This window comes from Pelodiscus sinensis, chromosome 30 (genome assembly GCF_052426305.1).
Source record: "Pelodiscus sinensis isolate ZL-2025 chromosome 30, ASM5242630v1, whole genome shotgun sequence".
NCBI lineage: Eukaryota > Metazoa > Chordata > Testudines > Trionychidae > Pelodiscus > Pelodiscus sinensis.
The window spans coordinates 4,704,052-4,719,937 of NC_143081.1; the positions used below are offsets into that span (position 1 = coordinate 4,704,052).

Here is a 15,886-nt window from a genome sequence, read left to right on the forward strand (position 1 = left end):
AGCCCGGGATTTGAATTTCCTGGGCTTAATTTGCATCTTGCCGGGCGCCGCCATTTTAAAATCTCCGCTAGTCTGAAGGTGCTCGCGGCTACACGCGGCACGGACTAGGTCATTCGGATTAGGCTTCTTATTCCGAACTACCGGTACACCTCGTGGAACGGAGGTGTAACGGAGTCCATACTAGCGGGGATTTAAATATGGCGGCGCCCGGCAAGATGCAAATCCCGGGCTTCATTTGCAACTTCGGTTGCCTACATTAACCACCCTAGTTCGAACTAGGGTGGTAGTGTAGACATACACTGTGATCCTATGCCTCCCCTCCCCATTTACCATCTAAGTATTGCGACAAGAGTGTTTTATTCTCTGTTTTAATTTGTTTTTCTTAGGTGCTCTATAACATCTAGCAACCATGTCTGTTTTCTCAAGTTCATCTTTTGTTTTGTAATAAAAATCCCTTCTTTTAAGATGAGGATGTAATTCTTATGTCCTGGAAGGCCTGTTTGTGGGTATCTGCATGCCTCTAACTGAGGGGTCAGCCACCAGTGATTGTGACTAGACTACAAACTTCTATTGGGAAAAGATACGCAAATTACAAACCGAAATTTGCATATCTTTTTCCGCTTTTCTTCCGAAAGAGGCTTTTCCGACAACTCGCCCGTTTACACTGGGCCAAATGTCAGAAAAAAAGCCTGTTTCAGAACATCCCTTCTACCTCGGTAGAACGAGGTTATCAGGTGTGGCAGCCTGAGAACAGGGAGCTGCCGAAGCCTCATGGAGGGCCGATATGCGGGGAACTGGATATGTGGCTTTATGTTCCCTGAGTAGGCTGTTAAAGACTTTGGCCAGATAGACACCTGGGCTGCAAGTTTAGACTGGCAAGTTTTTCCGCAAAAGCGGCTGTCTACACTGGCTGCTTGAATTTGCGCAAGAACACTGACCATCTGATGTGAGATTGTCAGTGTTCTTCCGCAAATACTATGATGCTCCCATTCGGGAAAAAGCCCTCTTGCGCAAATGTATTTGCACAAGAGGGCCAGTGTAGACAGCTCTGGATTGTTTTGCGCAAAAAAACCCCGATGGCAAAAATGGCGATTGGGGCTTTCTTGCGCAAAACCGCGTCTAGATGGACACGGATGCTTTTCCACAAATAGTGCTTTTGCGCAAAAGCGTCCGTGCCAATCTAGACGCTCTGTTTTGCAAATGCTTTTAACGGAAACACTTTTCAAAATAAACGCTGTGTAGATGCTTATTTAAAAATAGGAGGCCTCCAGCCCTTCCCAGGGTGCCCTGCTGGTAACTTCTGACCTGATGCCTTGCCGGAACCAGTTCCGGCTTGCCTTAAATGAGATTCAGCATCCAATCAGTGTGGACGCACTATTTCGAAATAGTAAAAAGCTATTTCGAAATGCGTTTTGTGTGTAGACGCGTTATTTTGAAATAAGATATTTTGAAATAACTATTTTGAAATTAGATATTTTGAAATAATGCTGTAGTGTAGACATACCCTACGTGAATGACGTGTTGTTTACTATTCCATTCCATCCATTTCCATTACTCCCGTCTTCTAGTTCCTTTGGGGATTTCAATATTATTTCCAACAGTGCCTAAGCAGGTCAGCCACTTAAGTCCCATTGAAGACAAAATCAATGGGATTTTCATTCTAAATAGAGACATCCTTTTGAAAATGGGACTTTGGGTGCTTTTGAAAATGTTGCCTAAATGTCACACAGGCTGTCCTCACTGTAAGTCCAAGATATGTCCCCAAAACCTTGGACTTATAGCGAAACAACTTGGAATTTTTTTTCCCGCGGCTGACATCCATTTGCATAATATTTTTTTGTGCATGACTTAAGAGCGGGGAATGGGAGGACTTATAACATATCAGTTCCTACAAGCGTCGACAACTTTTTTTTTTATGGGGGGAGGAAGAGCTCAGTGGTTTGAGCATTGGCCTGCTAAACGCAGGGTTGTAAATTCAATCCTTGTAGAGGTCATTTAGGGATTTGGGGCAAAAATTTGTCAGGGTTGGTACTTGGTCCTGCTGTGAAGGCAGGGGACTGCACTCAATGAACTTTCAAGGTCCTTTCCAGTTCTAGGAGATAGGCAACCTCTATTAATTTAATTTAACAACTTTAATGTGGAACAGTTGTAAACCAGGGCAACTGATAGCGGGGAAGCCCTGTACATGGAGTCTGTGGATCTGATCCTGACAACTGAACCTTCTCTTAACCAAGTCAACTTTTTCTTCACCATTTTTGAGGTAAAACTTGCAACCTTTGTGGATGACTCTGTCACCATCTCTCGGACACAGTGGCCTGAAGAAAACGTGCCGGCGAAACAGACAGGAATTGGGGTTTTTTTGGGAAAGGGGGTGAAAAGTTTTATTTAGAAGCCAAAAAAGGATGGACATTCAAGCGAGACTGTACAACTCAAAACACTAGGAGATGGTGTGTTGTCACAGAACAACATGGATTAATGCGATATCTTGTGACAGATTGGAATAAAATTAAGTTGCTGGGTGACTCAATGGCTGTGTCTAGACTGGCACGTTTTTCCGCAAAATCATCTGCTTTTGCGGAAAAACTTTCCAGCTGTCTACACTGGCCGCTTGAATTTCTGCAAAAGCACTGACGATCTCATGTAAGATTGTCAGTGCTTTTGCGGAAATACTATGCTGCTCCCGTTCGGACAAAAGTCTTTTTCTGAAAAACTTTTGCGCAAAAGGGCCAGTGTAGACCGCAGAGATTCTTTTTCCACAAAAAAGTCCTGATCGCGAAAATGGCGATCGGGGCTTTTTTGCGGAAAACTGCGTCTAGATTGGCCATGGACGCTTTTCCACAAAAAGTGCTTTTGTGGAAAAGCGTCCTGCCAATCTAGACACGCTTGTCCAAAAATGCTTTTAACGGAAAACTTTTCCGTTAAAAGCAGTTCCGGAAAATCATGCCAGTGTAGACGTAGCCAATGGGAATCTCGCATGCTGTGACATGATACAAGCTACTTCGATAAAGTGAAACAGTGAAATACAATAGAACGTAGAGTAGCAGCACACCACTGGTAAAACAACACAAGGAATAGGAACGTAGGCCTAGAAGAGACCTTCTGGGTTGTCAAATTCAGGAACAGCTCCATCCAACATCCATTTAATAAACTTCTCATAAACAAGGTGCCAAGATCCAATGAAACATCTAACCACAATGCAACTGCACGCTGAGCAATGACTCATTAGCACTAGCGTTGGGGGAACTTTTTTCAGAGGAAACGTCTTTCATTGAACAATGCACATTCAGGCTGACTGAAATATGGCAAATTTGCATCATTTCTAGCACATTGTTTTAATCAAAACAAAAGCCTAACCCCGCCCTTCCCCCCACACCCTGACCACCAAATGTTCAAGTTGTCCCTTTGACAGTTTTGAAATGAAACGGTTCGCTATTTTGAGTCTGCAATGTCTCTGAATTTTAGACATTCCTGAAACGTCATTATTAAAATGTAGGAAACGTGGCAAAATGCCCCGTGAAAAAAGGGGCTGAAGAAAATTGTTTTGTTTTGCCTGAAATGACATTGTTCATTGTTTTCGGTTTGCCAGATATCCTGAATATTTTTGGTTCCAAGTGCACCCCAATGATCCAAAAAAATTCAGGATAGCCAGAGAACATCAACTTTTATTGCTCCACTCTAGTCAACCCACGGAAATGCTGTTCAATGCAACACCACACTACATCCCGCAGCAATGTGTACCCCCATTAGTGGAAGGTTTAATGAACAGGTTGAACAAACACCTTGCAGGGATGGTCTCAGCTTCCTTGGTCAACCAGTGGAACTCCTTGCCAGAGGATGTTGTGAAGACCAGAACTTTAACAGGATTTGAAAAAGAATGAGATAAATTCATGGAGGTTAAGTCCAGCAACATTTATTAGCCAGAATGGGTAATGGATTGCAGGAGAGAGATCACTTGATGGTTACCTGTTCACTCCCTCTGGGGCATCTAGCATTGGCCACTGGGGGAAGACAGGATACTGGGCTTTGATACGACCCAGTATGGCCATTCTTATATTCTTATTTCCTACCTTATCCTAGGGGCTGGACTTGATGACCGTGTGAGGTCTCTTCCAAGCCTACGTTTCAATGCTTTTATTGCACATGACAGGCAACAAAGTGTAAATTGGTGCGCTGCCAGGCAATGCAACTGGAAAACATGCAACAATACCAATACAACATCGACACAATAGGATGCAGTCAAGGATGGCCCCATACAACAATGCACCACTGTGCAGACCCAGGTAATGTGATGCAAATTCAGGCAAGCCAACGCAAATCGAATGATGCAGGCTGATGCAATGCAAAAAAAATTAATGCGACTGCATGTAAATTGTATAACAAACGTATAGTTTGTACAACACCCCCTCCCCAGCACCTCACTTTGTAAAATGTGACAATTCTAGTGACATGGGATGTGGGACATGAGGAAACAGCTTAGAATTTAGCCATGAGATCTGGGTTTGGAGATGGCCTAAGACTGGATCATGAAGGCTGTGTCTAGACTGGCCAGTTTTTCCGGAAAATCAGCCGCTTTTCCGGAAAAACTTGCCAGCTGTCTACACTGGATGCTTGAATTTCCGCAAAAGCTCTGACTTCCTACTATAAGATATCAGTGCTTTTTGCAGAAATACTATGCTGCTCCCGTTCAGGCAAAAGTCCCTTTTGCGCGAAAGTTTTGCACAAAAGGGCCAGTGTAGACAGCTGAGATTTGTTTTCTGCAAAAAAAGCCCCAATCGCGAAAATGGCGATCGGGGCTTTTTTGCGGAAAAGCGCATCTAGATTGGCCATGGACGCTTTTCCGCAAAACGTGCTTTTGTGGAAAAGCATCTGTGCCAGTCTAGATGCTCTGTTCCGAAAATGCTTTTAACGGAAAACTTTTCTGTTAAAAGCATTTCCGGAAAATCATGCCAGTCTAGATGTAGCCGGAAGAGTGGGTATGTAATGGAAGAAGTATGGGTTAGCTTCTTTACAGGCTGGATTGTGGTTTTGTTGGGGACATAGCCATGAGCCTCGTGGGGTAGAAATGGAATGCCTTGGATTGGATTCTTCCAGCACTGGGTTGGGAAATTTATTTATTGAAGGAGAACATTAATTGGGAGTGTTGTGGGGTTGGGGCGCGTTAGAGGAAAACCAGCATTGAGTTGGGTTCCTCTGGGCTAAATACCCATATACCCCTTCTTGTGGGGCTGCGGTGAGAACTTGAGAGGTCCACACCATTGGGTTAAGATCTGGTTGGGTTGAGTGGGGACATCCTGGCGGGGGGCGGGGATAGTAATAGGTTTGGTTCTTGGGGGCTGTGGTGGGAAGTCTTGTGAGGTTGGATAGGGTGGAGTGTCTTCTTCGGGAGACAAACCAGTGGAACTGGCTCCATCTCAGTGGTAGGACAGGTATATGTGTACTACCCCAGAAGGCATCAGGGACCACAGCATCTTAGAACAGAGCAGATTTTGTTTTCAGTCACAGACGATGGGGGGGGGGGAGAATGTGTCCCCAACTGCGACTCCCGAGGACCATTCGATGAAATAATGGAGAACAGGATTTAGCAGCAAAAAGGAGAGCTCAGGTATTTGGGAAGGTGGAGAGGGGGCTGATGTGATGAAGACGAGTGAAGGAACAGAGGACTTTCTACCCACAGAATCTTTTCTGGAGGCTACTGTACCCTCATTCTCCCCTTTAGCTTGGAGTGTGGAGCGTTCTTGGCCTTCCAAAAATGAACAAGGTGCACTGACGGTCTTTCTTGGAACCTTCTTCCCTCATGTGTTTCCAGAAGTAATGGGAGATCGCCATGGCCAGACGACCTACCCCAAAGGCCAGGCCAGCTGCCATGGGGGGTTAGGGAAATGGAAATGAGCAAGATAACTGCACAGAGAGGGATGGATTGGACCCATCCTTTCTTCATCACTGTGTGGAGAGAGTGGCAGCTACTTCACCTGCAAAATCAGAGAAAGAGGGAGAAGTAAATATAGATAGATAGATAGATAGATAGATAGATAGATAGATAGATAGATAGATAGATAGATAGATAGATAGATAGATAGATAGAGGGGGTGTGTGGGGATAGATAGATAGATAGATAGATAGATAGATAGATAGATAGATAGATAGATAGATAGATAGATAGATAGATAGAGGGGGTGTGTGGGGATAGATAGATAGATAGATAGATAGATAGATAGATAGATAGATAGATAGATAGATAGATAGAGGGGGTGTGTGGGGATAGATAGATAGATAGATAGATAGATAGATAGATAGATAGATAGATAGATAGATAGATAGATAGATAGATAGAGGGGGTGTGTGGGGATAGATAGATAGATAGATAGATAGATAGATAGATAGATAGATAGATAGATAGATAGATAGATAGATAGATAGATAGATAGATAGATAGATAGATAGATAGGTGAGTGGGGATACATAGACAGACATACAGAGAGGTTCATGGGGATAGACAGTCATTGCAAAAGTGTGGATGGACTAATAGCTCTTTCTCAGACAGCCCAGGTTTGCTTTTTCTCTCCTGGTTCATGCCCAAGCCCCCTTTGCACCTTGATGAAGGTGACGAATCCGCTGTAGAAGAGCGTCACCAGGAAGAGGCCAACGAAGGTGGAGACCGTGGTCCAGACGCCTTGGGCATCGTCCATCTCGCTGTAGTCGTCCACGCTGTCGTCTCGGACACTGCAGGGGGTGATGCCCAGGACAGAGCTGTGCCAGGACTCTGCCAAAGGACAGGAGATGCCGGGGTCATTGGAGGGGCTATGGATGATGGGGAGGGACTCCTTTGGGACCACTTCTCCAAGGCTCAGGGCAGTTATACCAATGCTTCCATCAGGGCTCTGTCGCTAAGAGTCCCAAGAGAGGAGAGTCCCACCTCTTCCCCATGAAGAAGAGAAACCCCCAAGGCAAGTTGATTCCACAGCCTTCGAGATTTCCACCCCTAGTTCTAGCAGATGTTCCATGACCTGTGTTCATTGTTCCACCTTCCCCCTACTTTACTTCATAAGGCTCCCATCAAGGCAGTATGGAAGACTTCAAGGGTAAAGGCTGTGAAAGGAGGTTAGATGGACCAATTGCCTACTCTGATATAACAACTTCTACCAAGCTAAAGTCTAGATGTATCGATTGATTGATTGATCCATCCTCCATTCCCATAGATTGCCCATGACAAGGATCCGCCCCCAGGGTGGGTAAATACCAGCCCTTGGGCTGGATCTGGTCTGCCATGGTTAGCCCCGGGCGGGCCCCCGTACTGTTGCATTTACCTGTGCCTCTGCAGGGATTGGGGGATCACAGCTCCCATTGGCCAAGGATTCCGACCAATGGGAGCTGCAATTGCCCCTACCTGTGGAGGTGCAGGTAAATAGAGTGACAGCAACCCACCAGGGGCTACCCATAGTGAACACCTCCATTTTGTTGCCTGCCGCAACCTAACCTGGCCTCTTGCATCACTCATATCTATCAGTTCCTCTTCACTACTCCTTCACGTGAGTAACACCAGTTTTGCAGCCTAGAAATTCAGCACACATGAAGTGCCAGGGCTGGCTTTCCAGACGTGCCAGGGGCTCTGTAGTTTCTAGTGGCTTTGCATGGAGCTGCAAATGTCTGGAAAGCCAGTCCATAAATAATTTGCCCGTGGGCCCAAAGAGAGTAAAAGAACCCAGGAGTCCGGGCCTGAAGACTTTACCACAAGCAAATGCCTCCTGGCTCGGTTAGCCACGGAGTGTGGAATTTTCAAATATTCAAAGGTGTCTGGATATCAATGGTAATTGAGTATCCATAGTTATATGATTCAGAGGAGTAGCTGACTGGACTTTTAATACGCCGGTCATCTGAAGAAATGGGTTTTGCCCATGAAAGGTACATCTACCCATCTACATGTTTTGTGAGTCTTTAAGGTGCTACTAGACTATTCATAACTATATGGTAATTCAATAATCATAATCAATGGTAATTAAGTATCCATGCAGCCCAGGAATCTTTGAAAATTTGCTAAGTAATAACGACCCGGGTCTAAAATAATACTAGGAGCTTAAAGAAATAAATTCATTTCATTGAGAGTTCTGTAGCTGGGCACCTAGAACTCAGTCCTCAAAGGTCTTTGAAACCAATGGGAGTTAGACCCTGACATACTATTAAAAACCTGGCATGTTGACACTACGGGGAAGATCAACACTGTTGCGATCATAGTGAAGACACACTAAATCAAACTTTGAGGCTCTCGTTGGTGCCGGTACTCCTGCTTCTCGTGAGGAGTAAGCGAAGCCAACGGGAGGGTTTGCTCCCTTCTATCTCCTGCTGCATGGACGGTGATTTAAGATATGTCGACTCCAACTTAACGTAGCTAAAGTTGCATACCTTAGATTGACTTTCCACTCCAGTGTAGACCAGGTCTACTAGGCAGAGAGTATTTCCATTGTAGGCAGTGTTAAACTCTTCCAAGGCAAACTCTGTACTGGTTGCCCCGACTTGTGACGCGATCTGTTTCGGAGATAGCGTCGCAAGTCGGAGACGTCGTAACTCGAGTCCACATTTATGACAGGCGTCGTACGCAATCGTAAATGAGGGGCCGAGGATGTAAGTCAGGGGATTTCAGCCCCTTCCGCATTACGGAAAAGTTCGTAAGTGTGGGGGGTCGTAAATCGGACCGTTGCAAAGCAGGGGCCCCCTGTATCTCCCCATGTTAGAACAGAGTAAATACAGTTTAACTGGGTTTACCCCTGGCTCAACCACTGATTACAGGTGTATATAGTGTAACTATAGTGTAGTTTATATCACGGCCTCCGTTTGTGTTATGGCACTCCGGATATTTCAATAATGAAATAAAAAAATGAAATAGCAACAATAGCCATAATCATAGTAATAAATATCCCCTCTCCAGCCTTTAGCATCATATCCTGCTGTCTGCAGGAGAAGAGGTAGGAAACCACGAATAAGAGCAAAATTTCCCGCGGGTGCAGTTGGCTTATCGCTTTAATAGGCGTGTGAAATGTACACAAAGAAGGCAGGCAAATGACGTCTTCATTTGGATCGAGTCAGAGGAAGCACAAGTAGGGAAGGGGTAGAGGCCAAACTGGAAGGATTGGGGGATAGGCCATAGAGGAATCTTTAGGATGAGGTGCAGAGCGGGTTTGGGAAGCATTAAAGCAGCAGTTGAGCTGTTACCAGTATGGACATTGGTACTTCTGGCTACAATCCCTTCGGAGGACAGGTGGGCGACTAGGCAGCTGTAGGAAGTCCCCAGAATCCACTTGCTCCTGGGCACCTCAAGCTGGCTGATCACCGAGCACCGTTGGTGGTTGTGGTCGCAGTCATGGCGCTCGTCGTTGGCCGGGCTGTCGATCTCGGTCTGGGCTGTCTTCTCTTGCCACCAGATGGAGATGGCCCCGGGGTAGAAGTCTTTGACGACGCAGTGAAGAGTGAGGTTTTGGTTGCTACAGATTTCCTCGGAGGAAGGGGGCAGGAGGTAGATAGTGGGTGTCTTCAGGGAACCTGCAGGTTTGGAGGAGCACGGTGGGGAAGAAGAGACCAGATAATGGGAGAACTGAAAGCCAAGTATCATGGGTCAATCAAGGCCCATAAAGTAATTCAAGGGGCTTTCATTCCGAGGCACCAAGAATGTGCTTATATGATAAAATGGTCAATTCAAAATTAATCTCTCTCTCTTTCTTTCTCCATATCCCCTATCTATCTATCTATCTATCTATCTATCTATCTATCTATCTATCTATCTATCTATCTATCTATCTATCTATCTATCTATCTATCTATCTATCCCCACACACCCCCTCTATCTATCTATCTATCTATCTATCTATCTATCGATCGATCGATCGATCGATCGATCTATCTCCACACACACACACACCCTCTATCTATCTATCTATCTATCTATCTATCTATCTATCTATCTATCTATCGATCGATCGATCGATCGATCGATCGATCGATCTATCTCCACACACACACACCCAATCTATCTATCTATCTATCTATCTATCTATCTATCTATCTATCTATCTATCTAAACTTTTAATACTGGTGTTCGTCAGTACAGTATCTGAAATCTGGATAAATTGCAATGCTTATCCTTACGGTCCAGCCCCTTCTATTTCCCTAACCCTAACCCTAACTTTAACTCTAACTCTTTACCTAACCTTAACCCGAACCCTAACCCTACCCTTAACCCTAACCCTAACCTTAATTTTAACCCTAATCCGGACGCAAACCTGAACCCAAATCTTAACCCTAACCCTAACCTTAAACCTAACCTCAATTTTAATGCTAATACTAACCCGGACCAAAACCCAAACGTTAACCCTTAACCCTAACCCTAATCCTAAACCTAACTTTAACTGTAACCCTAACCCAAACCCGAATATTAAACCTAACCCTATCCTTAACCCTAATTTGAACTCAAACCTTAACCTTAACCCTAACCTTAACCCGAGCCCAAACCCAAATATTAACCCTAACGCTAACCTTAACTTTAACCCTAATCCTAACCCGAACCAAAACCCAAACCTTAAGCCTAACCCTAATCTTAACCCTAACCCTAACCCTAACCCTAACCCTAAACCTAACCTTAACCCTAACCCTAGCCCTAACTCTAACCCTAAAACTAACCTTAAGCCTGTGGGTCCATTCCCCAACCAGTTCAGGATCTCCCTACCATCCACCCTCATGTACACATTATCCTTAATGCTTACCTTACAATTCACTCTCAGCTTCTCCCTTCTGCCTGAGTCTAATATCCGCCCCTAGCGAGTGCTTTACTTTGAGCCCGAACCCTAAAGTCCATATGCAGCTAATAACCTCACCCAACCCACAGCTCTACAGTCGATCACCCACGCAGTCTCCTGTGGGTTCATTCCTAGCTAACCGAACATTCCCGTGAGTTATTCTCCAGCATGACTTTGGATCGCTCCAGTGACCCCAGAGCCCCTCTGAGATGCTATCCTCTGACCCTAATGGACCGCCCTGGTCAGGATTGGAGGGCCTTTCTTCTAAGTTCTCACCATTCTTTGGGCTGATGTCCAGTTCACTCTTTCCCAGGTCACTTGTGATCTGGCATCGGACGCTCCCCGTGGAGTTCCACTCACTCAGGTTGACATGGAGCCAACTCTGCAGCCAGGTGCTACCGTTGACTTGCTCTGTCGTCACGGCCCCCAGGTCCGCGGGCTCCCCGTCCATCGTCCATTCGATGCTGGCATTGACCAGGGGGGTCTTGCATGTCACAGCGGCCGTCTCATTGGTGAACAGCTCTTTCAAGGATGGGGGCTGCAGGGAGGCGGAAGGCAATGCCGGTTCATGGCAACCTGTGGAGGAACCATTGAAGAAGTGGTCACAGACAGTACTGCCTGCCCAATCAGTGGGGGGGGGGCATGTTTCAAATGATGGGGGGCTTAAAGTTTAGAGTCTGGGATAGGTATTTCTCAGCTGCTCAACTTCTACTGGGTTTTGGAGTCATAAGTTCATTGATCTAGCTTCAGTTTCCAGCCTGTTGGAGCTTGTCATACCCCTTTTCTGATAAATCCAGAGCTCTGTGATCAGTTTTCGGCCATACGTAAGTATTTGTGATCAAGCCGACTGTTAATCTTTGTCAAGCAACGTATCATAGAATCATCAAATCTCAGGGTTGGAAGAGACCTCAAGCGGCATCGCGTCCAGTCCCCTACCCAAAGCAGGGCCAAGTCCAACTCAATCATCCCTGCCAGGACTTGGTCAAATTGAGACTTAAACACCTCTAGGGATGGAGATTCCACCCCCTTCCTAGGGAACCCATCCCAGTGCTTCCCACCCGCCTCGGGAAATATTTTTTCCTAATATCCAACCTAGACCTCCCCCACAAGAAAAAAAGTAGGAAAAAACCCATCACTGTCAGGCTGCGGTTCTTGGACCTTTGGGCCTTCAGGACATCCCACTCAATGAGGACCTTTATTCTGTCAACCACTCATGATGACAAAATGGGTGCAGGAAGGGGTGGGGGTCTGGCCAGGAGTCTGGGGTGCAGGAGCAGACTGAGGTAGCAAGCTGGGAGGTTGGGTGCAGGAGTGGGCTGATGTGGGGGGTCTGGGTGGGAGGAGGGGTGCAGGTGAAGACAGGGTGATTGGAAGGGTTGGGTCTGGGAGGGAGGGATGGTGCAGGAGCAGGCTGCGGGTGGGGGTTCAGGGAGGGAGGGTGCATGAGGGGGCTGCGGGTGCAGAGTCTGGGCATTAAGGGGCTGGGAGGGGCTTACTTGGCTCCATGCCTTCCACCACTCCCAAGGCACCACCTCCCCGCTGCTCCCATTGGCCATGACTCCAGCCAATGGGAGCAGTGGGAAAAGTCTTCAGGCAAGCAGTTTCCTGCACAGCTATTTCCGCACCCTGGGGGAAGGTGAGCAGCAGTTCATGGAGCCACTAACTTCCCCCACAAGCTGAATCTGGCCTGGAAAGCTCCCCGTGCTCCTACACCGGAAACTGGCTCTGGAGCTCCAACTTTGCAGGGGATGGCATAGATCTGGAGCACCAAGCTGACCCCTCGCTTCAGGGAGGGAGCAAGCCCTGAGCTCATAGCCTGCCTGCAAGATGGTCGCAGACCACTAGTGGTCCATGGACCACACTTTGAGAACCACTGCTGTAAGCTCTGCTTTCTATCTCCTTAATCACTCTGGTGGACTTCTCTGAAACTGAGAACTGACATCTGATACCTTGAATGTTAATGCTTGATCACTGAGAACTGACTTTTGATATCCAACAATTAACAGCTAAGAACTGCGGGTATGTCTACACTAGCTCGTTAGCTCGAGCTAGATAGGCAAATGAGGGCAACCAGGGTTGCAAATGAAGCCCAGGATTTAAATATCCCGAGCTTCATTTGCATGTTCCCGGGCGCCGCCATTTTTAAATCCCCCTTAGTCTGAACTCCGTGCCCGCGGCACAGAGTAGGTAGTTCAAATTAGGATCGCTAATTCGAACTACTGGTACACCTCATTCCATGAGGAGTAACGGTAGTTCGAATTAGAGATCCTAATTTGAACTACCTACTCCATGCCACGTGTAGCTGCGGGCACGGAGTTCGGACTAAGGGGCATTTAAAAATGGCGGCACCCGGCAAGATGCAAATGAAGCCCGGGATATTTAAATCTCAGGCTTCATTTGCAACCCCGGTTGCCCTCATTTGCCTACCTAGCTCAAACTAACGAGCTAGTGTAGACATACCCTGATGGATGATACGTGAAGATGGACTTTGCGTATTTGAGAACATCGTTGACAAAGAAATAACAAACGATCACGGAGCCTGGATTTGTAATTCTTAACGACTGATAACTGAGAATCAACCAGCAGATCATTAAGAATTGACTTTTGGTGAATGTGAATGGATGTACAAGTGCTGACGGGTGATCATTGCTGAGGTGGGACAATTCAGCAGGGAGAATGACCAACAGCCTTTGCTGATGGCAGGCATAGAGAGAAATTAGCAGAAAATCCCTAGTTCTATACCGAGAGCAATGAGAAGGAAGCTGCAAAAAGAGGCAGCCTCTGTGAATGTGAGTTTGGGTGCTGCTGAGAAGAAGACAATGACAGGAAGAGGTAGCCAGAGAAAAGGTACCCAAGATGGAAGGAGAGATTCTGGACATGAATTTCCATACATTTCCTCTAAATTCCCAAGAAGCTTGGAAGAGCTCAGCCTATGGAGCTAAGTCCTGCTTAGCACTTACCAGGAGAATGCAGCGCCTTCTTCAGGACTGTCGTGGAGTTATAGGTCACTGTGCACACATAGGTTTTTGTTGTGCTCCATTCTCCCGCTCTGATCACAAGCTCACAGCGCTGCTGAAATCTCCCATCGCCCAGGGCCATCGGAGAGGAGGGAGAGCTACAGTTGCGTTGCTGCTCGTTGACCATCCATTGCATGTCTAGGTGTTTTGGGTAGAAGCCGGTGGCAAAGCAGGTCAGAGTCTCATGCCCACCTGTGTCTGGTGCGTGGAAGACTGTGATTGAGGGGGGAGATGACTCCAGGAAATCTGAAACAAAGGGTTGGCTTTTTGTTGTAATTTAATTCAGGCCGAAGGATGGGGGGGTTGGAGAAAGTAGGAAGCTGAAGAGAAGGTGAGCTTGAAATACACCTGGAAATGGATGTTGGATGTACCTTGAGGTGCAGGTAGGAATGCTCCTGAGGAAATCTCTAACCACCAAGCTCTTCAGATGCAAACCCTGGAAGTGTAGACCTAGGGCATCCCTAGGTCTCGGGGGTTTATCGCAGAATCATAGAATCACAGAACACTAGAACTGGAAGGCATCTCAAGAGGTCATCGAATCCAGTCCCCTGACCTCATGGCAGGACCCAATACTGTCTAGATCATCCCTGATAGATGTCTATCTAACCTGCTCTTAAATATCTCCAGAGATGGAGATTCCACAACCTCCCTCTGATTATGATTATGATCATGAGGTGGTGAGTCTTAGGCCGGTGTTTCTTAAACTTTTTAAGACTGAGGAACACCAAACCAAAAAATAAAAAATAAAAAGGTCAGGGGAAAAAGGGTCAGGGGGAAAGTTATTGAAAAAAAAAGGTTGCCTGTCCCTTTAAGGATGGCCATTTTGAATTCTGTTGTTCTCCATGGCATACCTCTGACTGCCTCGTGGCACACCACTGTGCCACAGAACACCATTTAAGAAACACTGGTCTTAGGCAGTGACACCAAGGCTTCACCATGACATCCGGTTGCATCCGGTCATGTTGTGATGCCAAAACTGAGTCTTGAGACAGCCACATGTCACACAAACCATGGGTGGTGGTGGCCTGTCCCATGCTCTGCCACAGTGCACATGATGCAATGCAACTAGGGCCTGTCCAAGGGGTGACACACACACTACATCCTGGATCAACCACATAGTACTGAGCTGGCAAGCAAAATGGTACCGAAATCAATCGTGACGCCATTTTTTTCCCGTCACATTGTGCCACAGAGCAGTGAAACTGCTGAATCATGGGGCATTCATGCAGGGCTGAGATGAGGTGTCTTTATTTTTTTTCATAGCCAGATCGCAACATTGCACAACAAGGAAATATGGACAACCACAGACAAGACAGGACTCGTTTACGGTACAGCAAACGAATAAGAAACAACCAGTAATCCTAGAAGGCATCTCACAGCAAAACATCACACAGTAAAGAAAAAGCCACATGTCGCTGCAACACACTATACAATAAAACTGTCGGAAGCATCACCGTGTTGTGACGAGACATCCTCCTATGATGACAAGCCCTCACAACTCATGTCGGTGCATCACCACATCATGAAAATATACCAAAGGCCACAGTGTGACAATGTAAGCTCTAGTTGTGACATCCCGCCAGCACGTCATGACCATGTATGTCCAGGTCACGAAAACGTCCTGATATTGCATCACTTTCCCATTCAACATATCTTATTCCATGCCAATGGGCAATGCCACAAAGCCAACATGTCACAACAAAAGCTACGTCACACTCCGCAAGGCAGAGGTGGGAAGCTAGACCTCACTAGACCATGATGAAAGGTCTCTAGCTCACAAGAATGGATTCCTTGCCTCCCACTGATGTATCATCATACTGAGATGAAAGGCCATTTCTGAATCATTTCTTCTCATTTTCCCCTCTCCAGGCTACCCAGTCCTCGTTTTCAGAATTCCCAAGAAATGGGTTCTCCATTACTGTAGGGAAAATGTTTCCACATATAAACATGAAAATGGCCAGACTGGGTCAGATCAAAGGTCCATCCAGCCCAGTGTCCTGTTAGCCGACAGTGGCCAATACCAGATGCACCAGAGGGAGTGAATAGAACAAGGAATAATCATGTGATCGCTTACCTGTCACCCTTTTC

The 15,886-nt window shown here is 46.4% G+C and overlaps 1 protein-coding gene and 2 gene segments (V, D, J or C); all 3 read right to left on the bottom strand.

Annotated features, from left to right (window-relative positions):
* LOC102458305 (immunoglobulin heavy constant gamma 2-like) overlaps window positions 1-15,886 on the bottom strand; it is a 209,142-nt gene that overhangs the window by 138,661 nt on the left and 54,595 nt on the right.
* Window positions 1-15,886, bottom strand: part of LOC102456066 (immunoglobulin heavy constant gamma 2-like) — a 119,700-nt gene that overhangs the window by 45,991 nt on the left and 57,823 nt on the right.
* LOC102455582 (uncharacterized) overlaps window positions 5,610-15,886 on the bottom strand; it is a 68,649-nt gene continuing 58,372 nt past the window's right edge. For 10 of the 11 annotated variants that reach the window (XM_089774229.1, XM_089774236.1, XM_089774234.1 and 7 more), the window contains exons 10-12: window positions 13,742-14,044; window positions 11,058-11,357; window positions 6,767-9,531 (exon numbers count right to left, since the gene is read on the bottom strand). In XM_089774229.1, coding sequence (XP_089630355.1) covers window positions 9,005-9,531; window positions 11,058-11,357; window positions 13,742-14,044 — 1,130 coding nt within the window. In that variant the 3' untranslated portion in view covers window positions 6,767-9,004. The other variant, XM_089774230.1, reaches the window with a different exon arrangement.